Source organism: Geotrypetes seraphini, chromosome 5 (assembly GCF_902459505.1).
Source record: "Geotrypetes seraphini chromosome 5, aGeoSer1.1, whole genome shotgun sequence".
NCBI classification, from domain to species: domain Eukaryota; kingdom Metazoa; phylum Chordata; class Amphibia; order Gymnophiona; family Dermophiidae; genus Geotrypetes; species Geotrypetes seraphini.
In genome coordinates this window covers 197,837,919-197,853,760 of record NC_047088.1, presented here as the reverse complement: position 1 = coordinate 197,853,760, position 15,842 = coordinate 197,837,919, and the positions used below count along the sequence as shown (strand labels likewise).

General features: G+C 40.5%; 2 protein-coding genes across 9 annotated transcripts in view; one reads left to right on the top strand and one right to left on the bottom strand.

Moving 5' to 3' along the window:
- Positions 1-4,771, top strand: part of SCRN3 (secernin 3) — a 49,966-nt gene extending 45,195 nt beyond the window's left edge. For all 5 annotated transcript variants that reach the window (XM_033944442.1, XM_033944441.1, XM_033944438.1 and 2 more), the window contains 2 exons: positions 306-486; positions 4,447-4,771. In XM_033944442.1, the coding sequence (XP_033800333.1) occupies positions 306-486; positions 4,447-4,602 (337 nt within the window). In that variant the 3' untranslated portion in view covers positions 4,603-4,771. The remainder of the gene's footprint in view (positions 1-305; positions 487-4,446) is intronic.
- A 7,422-nt stretch (positions 4,772-12,193) lies between these two features.
- Positions 12,194-15,842, bottom strand: part of GPR155 (G protein-coupled receptor 155) — a 112,088-nt gene continuing 108,439 nt past the window's right edge. For 3 of the 4 annotated variants that reach the window (XM_033946196.1, XM_033946197.1, XM_033946198.1), the window contains exon 16: positions 12,194-12,537. In XM_033946196.1, the coding sequence (XP_033802087.1) occupies positions 12,345-12,537 (193 nt within the window). In that variant the 3' untranslated portion in view covers positions 12,194-12,344. Of the gene's footprint in view, positions 12,591-15,842 lie in introns of all 4 variants that reach the window. The other variant, XM_033946199.1, reaches the window with a different exon arrangement.

The window sequence follows — 15,842 nt, the reverse complement described above, 5'->3', positions numbered from 1 at the left end:
GCGTTAATAAAAAAATGTTTACTGTTGTTGATTGAATATTGACCCCTCAAAGATTGTATAATGTTTCTCCTTAAGCTAAGGAAAGAAAACCCCCAACTAACTGGGTTTACCCTGCTACAAACATTTATCATGTCATCATCTTTAGTTTTTCAGCAGTCATCTCTACAACTAAAATGAAACTGAGCCCAAAGGGAAGGCATGGGAGAACACTGAAACACACAAACACTTTTCTTGCTTATGTTTATGACCTTGTTTTATTCTTTTCTGCAGTCAACAGGCACAAATAAATTGTATTTTGTCTCCAGGTCTATCTTTAAGCCTTTCATTTTTGTGGAGAAAGTTAAACAACTGGTAAAAACTTGCTCACCAACCTTTGGTCCCGATGATCCAGTGAAAAAAATCCCACGGTTTCAAAGCAAGCCTGATCGAAGGCATGAGCTATACAAAAAACATGAAGTTGCAACAGCAATTATGGAAGCATCAAAGGTAAACACTCCTAAGTCGGAGCTTTTTCCAGATAGCCTTTCCCAGTGGTTGCTGTTGTATGTCATGTCAATGTCTATGAGTCTTGGGGCCCTTTTACTAAAACCGCATTAAACCCAGAATTTCCATAGCTGTATTTAGGGCTTTTTGCAGGTCATGTGCTAATTTTTCCATTAGATGGTGGAGCTTACTAAAAAATAAAGCTGGAGCACATAAGGACAAATTGTATAAGAAGCGCCCAAGAGTTAGACACCTATATAGGAACCATTCAGCGTGATTCAAGTAAAATTGGGTGCTGTTTAGTGAATCGCACTGAGTGGCACCTATTTTGGAGGCGCCCAATAAATAGGCCAGCTGTAGGAATAACTAAAAGTTAGGCGCCCATGCGAGCGCTTAAGCACACTTAAGAGCAGCGATTCTGTCACAAGGCACCTAACACCAAGCCGTGCCCATGCCTAACATGCATAGCGTCTATTTTTTTGAAGGCTGTCTAAATTTTTAGAGGCGCCTTGTGACAAAATCGCTCTCTCGATAGGCACCTAAGTTTAAATTATTGCTGATTAAAAAGCTTGAGCTTGTTATTCAATTTAGATAGGCGCCTATCAAGATGGACGCCTCCCTAATAGGTGCCTAACATTAGGCGCCAGTTACAGAATTTGGGCCTTACTGCCTATTTAGGAGGCGCTATAAGGCCCTGATTTTATAAAGTCTACCTAAAGTTAGGCGCTGATATCGGCACTGATTTTATAAAATTTAGACGCCCAATTATAGAATAATGCTCAGAGTTGCCTAAGCATGCTTAGGTGGTGCTCAGCATCCTAACATTTAGGCATCCCCAATTTATGCCAGGGTTTTCTATGCAAAAGTTAGGTGCCGATGTCTGACACTAACGGCACCTGATTCACAAAGAGGCACCTAACTCAAAGACATGCCCCTGACCTGCCCACTTTTAGTCTAGGTGCTTTGGGCTAGGCACCTGCTTTTTATAAGAACACTAGCTGATTACCCGGCGTTGCCCGAATATTTATTTATCCCAAAATGTCCAACCCCCTACATGTCCCACCCCCCACATGTCCCATATGCCCCACCCCCATGTCCCAACCCCCTACCCTCCACATGTCCCAAAGGAATGTCCCTCTCTATGGGGCTAAACTTAGACTTAAACGGCATCGGGAGTGTCGGTATTCATCTCTGAGAGCCCGAAAAGTATGGGTTGGACATTAATATCTGTCACTTTTGATAAATTTAACATATCACCCCCTTCCCACCCCCACAGTATTTTACCCCGTCCCACCTGCACAATATTTTTCCCCAGATAGTAAGTCATATGTGTACCAAGTTTGGTTGAAATATCTCCATGCATTTCAGTTATGCTGAGTATTCATCTGTGAGCCCAAAAACACTATGGGGTAGATACTAAAATCTGTCATTTTCAATCATTTTTACATATCCCCCCCTTCCCACCCCCACAGTGTTTGTCCTCAGATAGTAAGTAATGTGTATGTCAAATTTGGTTGAAATCTGTCCATGCATTGAAGAGTTATGCTGGAACATACATACATACACACACACATATATTCAAATTATAATGTGAAATATTTGACAAAATGAATACAATACAACTAACGCAAAACTTGATTATAAACAACATTTTTAGTTTCACCTCCAGGAGCAAGAACATATAAATTCTTGGGTGAACCCACCCTTGAGCAAGCAACATAGAGTTGTGGGCCGCGAGACCCCCAGAACATATCACCCCAGGTAGTGAGGGATCTGCATACCAAGTTTCGTTCAAATCGGTCAAGCCGTTTTTGAATTACTGTGAAAATGGCAGCTTTTTACATTTTTTCCATTGACATGAATGGGTGAAATCTGATTTTCTGTTTGTAGCTCCGCCCACATGTGTAGGTGGGCCAGGAGACCCCCAGAACATATCATCCCAGGTAGTGAGGGATCTGCATACCAAGTTTCGTTCAAATCGGTCAAGCCGTTTTTGAATTACTGTGAGAATGGCAGCTTTTTACATTTTTTCCATTGACATGAATGGGTGAAAGCTGATTTTCTGTTTGTAGCTCCGCCCACGTGTGCAGGTGGGCCGCGAGACCCCCAGAACATATCATCCCAGGTAGTGAGGGATCTGCATACCAAGTTTCGTTCAAATCGGTCAAGCCATTTTTGCGTGATCGCGGCACATACACACATACATACCTCCGATTTTATATATATATAGATAAGAAGTTGCCTCCACTGGGTCAGACCAGAGGTCCATCTCGTCCAGCGGTCCGCTCCCGCGGCGGCCCATCAGGTCTGTGACCTGTGAAATGGTTTCTGACCACTTCTATAACCTACCTCTAGTTCTATCTGTACCCCTCAATCCCCTTATTCTCCAGGAACCTATCCAAACCTTCCTTGAACCCCTGTATAGTGCTCTGGCCTATCACATCCTCTGGAAGTGCGTTCCATGTGTCCACCACCCTCTGGACACATGAAACGCATGTTAGGCACCTAACTTTCAATTAAGTCCAATTAAAGCACATTGTGAGGTGCTGAGTGCCAATATTGACACTGATTAAGCCTATTGCTCAATTAAATTAGGCATAGATATTGGTGTCTAACTTTAGGTACACTTTACAGAATCAGGGCCTAAGTGCTCCTGTATTAATTCTGCATTATCCAGTTAGCATTTGCTAATCAGAACACATTAGTTGGATAATGCTACCCTTCCCTTAGCATGCCCTCTCCAAATAAAAGTTACAAAAAAATAAGTAATATATACTTAGCAGGGGCTAATAGACAAATTACTGCAAAATGCTTTAGCAACAGGACCCTATAATTTGCCAAGCACTAATTTTATTACAGTGGATTGCCTTTAAAAAAAAATAAATTTAAATAGTCTAACTTTTTGTATTCAAACAAAACATATGACAACACAGTTGGAGAAGGAAACCAACTTTTTTCCAATTGCCCCAGCTACAGCTAAAGTTCTCTTAATATTATGAATTGCACTCTACCAGATTCACTGTCCTCTGGTATGGATATTTCCTCTCTCCCAGTGTGAATCTCCTAAGGCTGTTCAGCTGATATTCCCGAGACAAATAGGAGCTACAATTCTTATAGCAAATCCTAAGAAAGATCTGCAATGTGCTCTGTTGTCTCTCGTCTACCGCATGAATTCAATGCCAGCATTTAGCTGTACAGAGAAACCCAAGATTAGTGGCGTGATCTTGAGTAGTCAGACTTGTAGACATGCCTAATTTATGGCATATGAAAACTCCAGAGGACTCTCCTTCTGTGCAGGCTGCTCATTCAGAGACACAGGTCTCTAATACTATAGAAAGTGCATACGCATGTGTTGAAATGGCAGAAAAAATGTGTTCCCAAGCAGTGGTAGAATGGGTAGTTTGGGTTCAGGCCCCCTTCACAACCCAAAGTAATGGCTGGCAGGGGCTGCCTAGTGCCCCCCTCCCCCCCAGCTGAGAACTAGTTGGTGTTATCCTTTCCAGCTGCCATTGGTACTGCAGTACTCAGGCATAAATGAGCATGCACAAGGACTGAAAAGGCTGCCGCCAATTTCTGCAGTGCTGAGAGCACGGGGCAGTGATCATAGCAGCTGGCAGAGAGTGGCCCACCAGCAAAGATAAAATTATATTACTATATGGGGAGGGGTGTTAGGTTAGAGATAAAATAAAATGCTCCCCTCCCCCATCACCACACCCCCCAAAAATTGAATCCTGGCTACACACATGTTCTCAAGGTATCCTTAGATAAACAGCCAGTTTTTTTGATATGCTGTGACCTTTGTTTCTGTTTATCATTTGGTTTTCTCTCCTTGATACTGTTCTCCACCAGCCTCCTGTTATATTCAAATAGCCATTTATCATCCTGATTGTATTGCAAATGCACTTAGATGTGATAAAATGGGATAATGCTTTTTGCTTGTTATTATCACCAACTGAATTCTAGGAAAGAGGAACCTGTATTCAGGAACAGATGATGAAGCTAGAAAAGGAGAAGCTAGCAGAGATGGAATCAGTTGTGGAGTGTGGCTATCTTGATATTTCACAAGCAGCCCAGCTCTTTCCTCAGTGTGTGGAAGAAGAAATAAATGCCTATAGATAAAAATACAAATTAAATCTGAGGAGGCTTCAGGGTGGAAAAAAAACTCTCCTTCAGCAGCAGTTAATTCAAACAGAATAATGACTATAATTAAAATATCTCTTAAAAGAAATTAAGAAACTTATATGTGATAATACTGTAAAAATAAAATGTAAGGATAGTAACATTGTTTTCTCTAGTAATTTATTTTGTTATGAGGGGAAAAAAGTATAAATTTACTAAATTTTAAGAAAATATTTTACCCTCTACTCATCTTCTAAAATGAGGGTAAAGGATCCAGCCCTGTATTTCTCTGCTCCTAGGAAGAGATTTGTCAGCCTTACATTAATTCTCTCTTGCATTGGGTAGGCATTTTCCCCAATCCCTGCTGTATCAAAAAGCACTTATAACTGAGGTGCACTGCTGTGGATCTTTACTAAATTCAGAAAAAGATCTATGTATCCTTGTAGACAATATGCTGCTGTCTTTTGCCTAGTGTGGTGGTGGTACCCAAAAAAGCAAACCCAATGCTAAGAATTATTAGGAAAGGAATAGTAAATAAGACAAAGAGTACTATAATGCCTCTGTTACTCCATGGTACAACCTCACCTTGAATATTAAATTCAATTCTGGTCACCATATCTCAAACAAACAAACAAAAAAATATATATACTGTATATAGTGGAATGATAGAGAGCAGTTCCTTTATGAGGAAAAGCTAGCAAAGTTAGGGCTCTTACTGTAGTTGGAAGAGAGACAGCTGAGGCTAGATATGATTGACTTCTACAAAATCCTGAGTGGCGTAAAACAGGCAAAAGTGAATCAATTTTGTTTACTTTTTCAAAAAGTACAAAAACTAGGGGACACTCAATGTTACATGAAAACAATTACGAGATTTTATTTTTCATTTAACTAGTTAAGCTCTAGCATTCATTGCCTGAGGTTAGTGTATCTGGGTTTAAAAAGGTCTGGACAAATTCCCAGAGGAAAAATCCATAGTCTGCTATTGAAAGAGACATGGGAAAGTAACTTAGCTTGGGATTTGTAGCACGGCCTGTTGTAACTATTTGGTATTCTGCCAGGTAGTTGTATCCTGGATGTTCTACTTTTGAACACAAGATACTGATGCCATATAGCAATTTTTATGTTCTTATTGTACTGTAAAAGCTACTGCTTTTGCAACCATTACCAATCCAGAACACAAAGCCAGATGCAGTAGCACAATCTTGAGCCAGGCACCAGGTGCAATAAGTGAAACTCATTCCCTTTGCCATTACTTGTTCTGGCACCTTTGTACCAGTGTGCCAGCACTTTTTCACAAGGTCCAGGGCAAACTACTGGGTCCTTCTTTAAATCAAGCAAGAGCAAAAAAATCCAACAAAACTTCAGTGATGTGTCGAACAACAAACAAAAGGAAAAACTACATGAATGGTATACAAGATGCCAAGACTTTAATCAACAAACAGATATAAACATAAAACAGTTTGTATCCAAAATATGGTCCAAGAAGTTGATGAACCTGGACCTGAACCACACTATCCAGTGACCACTAGATGACAGATTATCACCCACTATAATAAACATTCTCTCCATTCAAAGCACAAGAGAAGAGGAGAGAATGATTTACAATTATTATTCTCTACCAGACAAAATCTCCAATATTTGGTGTCTCCTTTTTTCTATTGTTTTAGAATGTTCTTCATTCCTTCAAAATTTATATTTTATCAACTTTTCTTCCTTCTTTCCTCTTGTCTGTTCCTTTTCTCAAGTCTCTTTCTTATCATCTTGGTCCTATGTTATTTTCCTGTATTAGTCACTCCCTCCTATCCCTAGTCCTTAGCTATCCTGTCTTCCTAATGTTACCGCTCTATCACGGGTCATTTCTCCCTCACCCTTTTCCTTTCACACTTGGTCCTCTTTCCTTTCTTCTCTGCCTTTTTTTCCTTAAGAGGTTTCTGTCCTGTTTGCTGCTTTATTTTCCAATTTCATGTTTATGTTCCCATTTTTTTTAAATGTATCTCATTTGGCCCATTCTTCTGTTCATAGCTCCCTTCACTACACATCACATTGTTCCTAAAACACAATTTGTCCCCAACTCACAAACTTTCCTGCACTCACTGTTCATCTGCTACTTCACCTATGCACATCATTCTCTCCTCTGCTCTATTCCTCCTCCATTCTATTTTCTTCATCCCTTCTTCCCCCTCCCTTATCTTCTGTTTCCTACATTATATCCAGTTTACACTGTGTGATCTCTCTACAGGCAGCCCTACCATAAGGCAAATTGGGCTGTCACATAAACATTAAGATTTTTTTTTGGGGGGAGGTGGGGTGTAAAAAAAAATTAAAGATTCCATAGGTGAAGTGGCATGGCCAGAAAGGTCCCCACCAGCCAAAGATAATTGAGCTGACTAGGCAAGACAGCAACAATCTTACAATTCCTGCAAGCACTTTCAACACACATGACCAGGACCTTCTTGATGCTGATTTTTTTGCTTTGCGAGATCAGTTTCAAGAAGTGTTGGACCTGTGACCACTCATTTTGAATAAACTCGTGGAGCTGGCCTGAAGGAGGGAGGAGGAACAGCAGTTGGGGAGCTGCAGGTAAGTTGGGTTAGACCCACACAACTGTTTGCCCAACACACACCCAGTACTTTTGCACTAGCCTTGCAACTCCCTCATCTACTTGTCTTCCCACAAATCCTCCTCCATCATCTTCCTTCCCTTACCCATTAGTTGCCTCTTCCACTCAAAAGTCTTTTTGAAAAGTGACAGTAACATACAATGGCCACCTCTTCTGAGCAGATAACCATACACACGCTTCCTAATTTAACTCCTTACATCAACATACTAATTTTAAGCATCTAGTATATTTTTTCATGTCTAACCAGTTAATAAAAAGAGACATTTTCACAATATAAGGTAAAACCACCATCATTTTATTGAGAAAATATGATACATAAAGGGAAAACTCAGCTTTTCATAATTTTTCATCCATAATTTCTATGACAACTTGCAACACATTTTTTTACACTTTGCATATAATATAATGAAAGTGCTTCAGTTAAGTTGTGGGTAGAGCTTAATTACAAACTTCAGCTGTTTCTTTGTAAAAAGGTATAATTTCTCATTTTGGATGGTATTTATTTACATTGCAAATCCAAATGTGTAATAATGCTAGTTAGCAAAATCATTTCTCACTGTGCATTTAATCCTCACATGCAAGTTAATTGGCTGATATATTTTCAAGCTATTAAGGGAAGTCATTTCTTACCAGTATTAAGACAGGACAGCTTGCTTATCACAGTCTAAGCACGTTACCTTACAGCTTATGCTACCAAACACACATCACTGTTCATTTAGAGAAGAGATTCTCACAAAAATTTTGATCACCTGAAAAGCTCAAATACCAACTACAGCCGGTGGCCACAGTAACAATTTCCTGTAACACTCACTTAATGCTAGCAGACTTCATCTGTAGTGACAAAAACTAAATAAATCTGCTGGTGGCTATATTTGAGAAGAAGTGACTTGGGGCCTGTTTATCTATAGCTCTTTTCATAGTAACATAGTAGATGACGGCAGATAAAGACCCGAATGGTCCATCCAGTCTGCCCAACCTGATTCAATTTAAATTTTTCTTCTTAGCTATTTCTGGGCATGTTCTGTATCGGGGGGGGGGGGAGGGGGGTCAGGTAAATCAAGGCCCACAGCACACAAACAGCAAAGGAGTGTCGAAAGCATACAAATAAAAACAACATAAATACAGTATTTTCTCAGTATTTCACATTCAGCCTTGAATTAGAGAATGACACGGTGACAAAATTCATCACTGTTCCCGTCCCTGTGGATAACAGCAGGAAATAATCCCATGTCATTTTCTAGTGTCTATTTCAACCTCGGTCCTTCTATACCAGCATTCTTCAAAGCAAAGCTTGTGGGTCAGTGGTTGTGGCCATTCATACTCCGATTCTTATGTGAGCCAAGGATAATGAAGCCATTGTGACATCACTGATGTGATTGGCTCTTAGGCACTGGTGGAATGAGGCATTATGACATCACAATATCTGCTCTGGATATCAGAGACTACCATTCTGTAGTGTCTATCTCAACCTCAATCCTACACCAGCATTCTTCAAAGCAAAACTTGCGGGTCAGTGATTGTGCCCAATTATACTCTGATTCTTCTCTCTCTCCTTAAAGAATGACATGAAGATGGTTTCCCGCGGTTATCCGTGGGGACGGGAACGGTGATGAATTTTGTCACCGTGTCATTCTCTACCTTGAATATCAGCTTAGTAAGATGCATCTCAGAACTGACCAAAACACTCCTAAAGCTGCCTTCTATCTGGTTGGTGTCAGCTCTCAAAAAGACACTAAGGTCATTGGATCAGTACATGTGCATCAGTAACTAAAGTGTCCCTGAGCTTTATCATTGTTTCATTTCAGCTACTCCTCAATCACTGGGATTTACCATACACAGAACCATAATGTGAGGACTCCCAGAACAGTGCCTTTCACCTTACCAATGCATTTGAATGGATGCTTACTGTTTCTGAATGAATCTAAAGACCTCAAATGTGACTGCTATGGTGTTTCTATTCATTCAGCAAATCTTAGAGGGGGCACCGTACCATACCCCCCTCTCCTATATAGGACTGCTTTGGCAATATATGGGAAGATTTGTCAATGCTAATAAGGTCAAGACAGACACCTACACGATCCCTTCACCAACTACTTAGAACCTAAGGATACATTTCAGTTATATTTAATAGTGACTGGAGAACTGGGCAGGGGCATGTGGATTTTCTATGATGAAAACAGTGTTGTGCACCAGTTCCTGAGATGCAATACTGTTTATGCATTTTGTACCATATACTTAATATTTTATAAGTGAAAGTGTTAAGGGAAAGGGACAAGTACAAAAAGCATCAGGATTTTCAGAATTAACATTCTAAAGCAGGTGCTTTGCCATTTTTTCAAAAACTCAAATTATAGCCTCCTCAACATGTACATCAGATTTATTAGAACAGAAGATTTCATTTCAGACCATAGTTCATTTTAATTTGGAAAGTGTTAGATTTTTGTTCAATATTTTTGATGCTTTTTATGTACCGTATTTTCACGCATATAACGCACGCATTATATGCGTGAGCGCGTTTTACAACTTTTTTTTTTTCAATCCGATCCGGCATCCCCCCTGCGAACCGGCATCCTCCCCCCCGCTCGCGTCATCCCCCCTCCCCCGCGATCCTACATCCCTCCCAGCACCGCAAAACATCTCTTACCCGATTGGGCACCGGCACCAATGCACAGGATGTGCCAGTGCCCGAAGATCCTCCCTCATTGGGTTGGGCTGGGCTGGGCGGTGCGAAAGAGATCCTCCTTCTTCCTGTGCCGGGCTGGACTAGGCTTTGAGCATTTGTGCATGCTCAAAGCCTTCTGGTCTCGCTCTCTCCGAGATAATCTCACGAGCGGGGGGGTGAGGATGCCGGTTCGCAGGGGGAATGCCGGATTCGAATTAAAAAAAAAAAAAAAAAAAATGCTCTCTCGGGTAAGCGAGCGGGGGGGGGGGGGGAGGATGCCGGTTCGGAGTAGGCGGGAGGAGGTTTTAGCATGCGCGGTATACGCGTGTGCGCGCTATATTAAATTTTTTTTACATAAATTTTTGTTCCCCGCGCGCTATACCCGTGTGCGCGGTATATGGGTGAAAATACGGTACTCTCCCTGGGTTTGTTTTTTTTCTTTTTATGGTTAAGAACTTTACAAAATTTAATTTCAAAAATATGAACACAAAAAGGATCTGCTGTGTTGTTTCCTTACCCATTCCTGCAGGCACATTTTCAAAATAGCCAAAATAAATATGCATAAGAGGCATGCACGCAGTGGGAATCCAATAAGACAATCAAGGCAATCCTAGTCCTTGAGCAACAAGTCTGCTGGGTTTTTGACATGTCCTCACTGACCATGCAGATGCATTTCAAATGCACCTTCTGCATGTTCAGTGTGGATTTCTTGAAAATCCAAATGGATACAGCACTCGGCAAGACTGCTGACACTTAAGCTAGCACTTTGTTTTCCAGAGCAGTCCTGTGTCTCCACATTTAATCGTATTTTGGGGTAAATCGACTATGAATATGCAAAAGATTGATAACCCAATATATGCAAATTAATGTATTAGCCTCTTAAACACATCCATCGTGGACCTCCCAACTGGCTGTGGCGGCCCAGGTCAGGTTTAGGAAGCACTAGACTAGTATTTTTGACATCATTTTATACAAAGCACAATATTCTGGTTAGAAAAACAAAAGTTGCATAACTACTTTTTTTTCTCATTTCCTCACAGCTAGATGTTTCATTTAACTTAAAAGTTCATCTCACATGATTACTGCTCATAGACTTGAAGCAAAAAAGGAATGAGTTAGTATAAACTGTGTAAACAATCAGAATGTGTGAATTTCATTAATATAGATACTTTCTGCAATATAGAAAATTCACAGTAGTTCACATACGGCTTCCTAAGAAGATTTTGCTGAGGCTTTATGAATATCGTACTTCATAATAAAATACCTCTTTTTTTCTAAATATTCAAAGCATAAATCTAGTTCTATGTTCTTGGTAGGCCAGCTGCAGAACCAGGCTGAGAGAGTTCAGAGTGAGTATTTGTTGAAGAAAAACTCCCTGAAATGGACTCGGTATGAAGTTGACATACTAAACAAAAATATCATATGGCTTTTTGCAGATCTTTATATTTGCACTTAGAATATGGAAAGCCAGTGTTCAGGACTCTCCTGAAATGAAATATTTGGAAGTTTAGTTAAAAAAAAAAAGAAGTCTTAACTTGGGCTACTGCAGGACTCGAATTTGCTGAGGCTAAAGTTTTTGGCCTTTGTGCAGAAAAACAAAAACAAAATAGAAGTGACAAGCTATTACTGTACATCACTAGTGAGATGAAATAAATTTAAAAATAAACCACCTCAGCAAATCTGTTTATTTGCAGTCACAGATTAATAGTACCAGATTCATAAATGCTTCATGGGATAAATAAAACTGGTGCTTTTGAAATGCAGCGCATTCTTCCATGGTAACAGTTTGTAAAGTTACATATTACAACTCGAGTGGAACTTGCAAACTATTTATCACATCTCCTCACATCTTTGCTTTATTTTCGTTGATTTACCTCTGTAACTTGACAAAATAGTTCAATACTACACCGACACTGCGGCATGTGTCCATGATAAAAAATAAATATGTCATCAGCATTAAATAAAGACTTTCTAGTGCAAGTAGTTATCAAACTGAAAAATAAAATTTAAATATAAATCAGAAATTCTGATTAATATCTTTTTCAACCTCTATTTTTTATAAACTAAATTTTTCATATGAAAAATAGTCCGTCATTTTTACTGCTTACGAGACTATTGAATGACAGTGCTTGACCTGACTTCCTAATGGGTCCTTTTACAAAGCTGCTCTCCTGAGCAGCGCATGTAAATACCGAGCCACTCGTGTTATTCCTATGGACAGCTCAGCATTTAGCAAGCACGATTTGGCAGCACAGCTTTGTAAAAGCCCACTTGACAGCTAATGAACACAATCTTACATTGGCACGGTGTTCAAACCAAAGCCTATTTATTAAAAGCAGGAAAATATACAAAAATTAACATATTTCATAAGGTGCAAGAGATCCTGGTGGTAAATCTGCCTCTCATGCTGTTTCTGCTTAAAACCAGGCTCATTCAGCTGCTGTCATCATGACACGGCTTCTAAATAAAGCGGTAATACCAATTCTCATCTTGAAATTGATATTTTCTGGTAATATGGTGCAGAACGCCTCCTTGCAGCAGTCTCTCGCCATACTTCACGGCCTCACCACGGTCAGGAGCAAGGCCTACTTCAACCAGCCAATTCACCAGATCGGAGCCACAGAAGATGCCTGTGTTGGTCTTTGTGCCACACCTGTATGTCAAAGGAATGATTCAGCCACATGTTCTGTAAATCTGGTATCAGCACTGCATACCGGAGGAAAAGGAAGGAAAGACAAAGGGGAAAGACAGCATGATAGTTAAAAGAATATAAGGAGAATGCCCTATTCACCTTCTACTTAAGGTATACACACTGGCTTTCCATTCTCCTAAGAAGAGCTTACAAAAAAACCCAAGCATAAGCAAGATATCTTGGCATCAGTCTGGATCTGAGGCTCTCAATCCTGTCCTGGAAGCACATCTTAACAGTTTTCCAGGATACAGGTTTTATTAATTTCATATATTGCTGTCTTACTTTCCAGCAAATAAAGTGGTTTACAAATCAGGAAAAAAAATTGCAAGGAAAATTATTCTGAAAAGAATGCAACAATAAAAGAAAAAAAGCCCAACCCCAAAGCCACCGCAAAAGGTCAGATCCCAAGAGTAACCTCTTCAAATCACAATACCAAACATCACATGTACCCAACCTATACCGTACACTAAAAATGTGCACACACACACTGAAAACCCAAGTACATTCAGTTCTCTCTCTTACATATCAAACAATTTCTATCCAGCAAATCAGACAGGTAAGGCATACCTTCAAGGCTGGGATTGGAATCACCAAGTTAGAAAATCAGATTTTGGAGAAAAATATTTTCAAAGATTTTGTACCACTCAAAATCTTTAGGGGACAATATTTGTTAACATTTCTTCCTTTTAACGGAATTTTTTACGTTTTGGGGAGGATATTGGGCTGTTGCTTCCATTTTCATTCACATGGTTTCTCAAGTCATAGCCTAATCCTCTTCTCCCTTTTCTATGTGACAAGGACCTCCTCAGGTCATGGCAGCATCTCCCGTTCTGCGTGAGTTGGATGCAAGCCCGCCACAAAGTCTGGGTTCACCTAGATTTTTCCAATCCTAGTGACAATGAGCTTTTTTAAAACTACATTCGAATGATATAATTAGTAGTTGCATACCATTACAAAATGTGGCTTTACAAAAATTCACAAATTCTATGAAAAAAGCAAACTGGACAATTGTATCTGGATCCAGGGCATGGTTAAAGAGAGAAAAGGGAGCAACTGAAAGCTTGTTTAAATAATGTCAAGTATAAATAGAAAGGAAAAGCTGACCGCATTTAAGAAAAGGATAATCATCAAGCAGCTGCTCCAGTGACAATGTGCAGCAACAAGGAACCATCAAACAAACAAGAATTGTAATGTGATTTCAGTCCCTGGATTTGATTGATCTAGCTTGCAATGCTGTTCACTTTATTGCCAATATGCTACTTTCTGGTCTAAACACCTTTTTTTAATGGCTAGAACACTTCCATTAAACTTCCTTGTACAGCTCAGAAATTTGATCCACTTTACTCTACTATTCTATGCTTGGCTTTCTATTAGCTACAGAATCTAATTTAAGACTGCTATTAGCTTTTAAAGCATTCAATTTCCTACATACCTGTTTTACTTGTTATGTACGGTACTTAAAATGGATTCTTAAAGATGAGCTTGTTTACTTTTTCATATTTTACAAAAATCTAGCTGGTGTGTATACATTATTTAGTCTTTTATCTCTGGAACTCAATGCTCCTCTAAGATTAGATTCATACAATGGCTCCTTTTAAGCGGGCCTAAACCTGGCTTCCTTATCTACTTGTCTAGTTTAGAACAGATAGGTTAAGCTCTGCTACCAACAGATGGAGGCAGCACAAAAAAGTTTGTTAGCTTCTATTTTCCCCTCTATGGGCTAGATTCACTAAGCTCACTGATCGTGTCCCGACCAGTTTGCGAGTGTTCCCCGACTCGATTCACTAACCTTCTGGCTGATCAATCTCCTACCCGATCCAATCTGCCCATGCAAATGAGGGGAAACGGCATGCATAAGTAGGAAGACAGCGATTCAGTAAACAGAAGAAGTTCCCTTTTCTCAACAGCTGTTCTTCCCTGATACTGTGACCATTTTCCCCCTCCATCCAACCAGCGCATTGGAAGTAAACTTTTTTTGTCTAGAAGAGACTCAGGCAACACTACAGCGGAGTGCCTGAGGTAAGAGACCTTTGGAAGGTATTGACTCTCGAGGACAGCTGGGGCCAGGATGGCATCTGGGAGCAGCCGAGTTGAAAAGGAAATCCCTTGCTGTTTGAGCTTGAGAGAGGAAAAGAGAGAGAGAAGTGGCTGCAGAGTGCTGGGAGCTGTAGGACCTAAAATTGCTAGCAGAGGGGAGCCTCTATGGTTGCAGCCTCCAGCAGCAAACAGGGAGGCATCAGAAGCAGTACAAAGAAAGGCAGCAAAAGGCAGAACCAAATATAGAGGTACCTGCAGCGTATGCAAAATCATGTCCCTGCTGCAGGGGTCATTGCAGAAGTCCTGACATACGTAGCAGTTTGGTAAGCTGTGCTGTTCTTGCTCCTATGACTGGAATGTGGCCATATGTGGGCTCGAGATGGTCTTAAGTTCGATGGCTGCTTTTTCTCAGCACAATGCTGAATCATATACCAGAATGAGAATGCCAGCCATTTTGAAGGTGGCTGGCTCTGAAGCCCTGCGCTCTATGGAGCTCAGGCTCAGGGTTGGTAGGGAGTTGGATAAGTTGTATCCTCCAGGGGAGAGGTTGGAACTCCTAGAGTAGATGCATTGGACACAAACTGCAAAAACTACTATTCTTATTGAGATGAGTGCAGACCTGAAGAACCTGCAAGACCAGAAGATTGAGGCCTTCATAAAATAGATATTACAGGTGGCAACACTGGGGCTGCTTGCTGCACTATGGGGTATGCAGCGGATATTTATCAAGAGCCTGTCTGAGGTGGGTCCAACAACTTCCCATGGACCCTTTTGAAATAGAGTGCATAGATGCTAAAGAAATCTTTTGTGTGGAGGCCTCATTTGTTTCAGATGCTTTTTATGGCCTCATTCAGACTGGCCAGAGAAATTGTGATGGTAGTGTTTGATGCAGAGGTTTCTATGGCTGAGGAACCAGGTTAAAGATGCAGTGTCAAAGTCTAGGTTTAGCAAGCTTCCTTTTAGGAGAAAGCTCCTTTTTGGTGATTATCTGAGCAACCTGGAGAAGAATCCTGGGGGAAGTCAGGACCACAGAGTCTGAGAGAGGATAAGCCCAGAGACAGCAGGTGTTCTAGTGTAGGAAACTCATTTTCAATACACAGCCATTACTGTTCTTGGAAAGGTTGGGGAAGTGGTCCCATTTCCAGAATAAGTCTTTAGCCTATATGTATGATAAAAAGGCAGGCTCGGCAGAACCCAGGACCTCCAGAGCCTAGAAGGGCACTTGATGA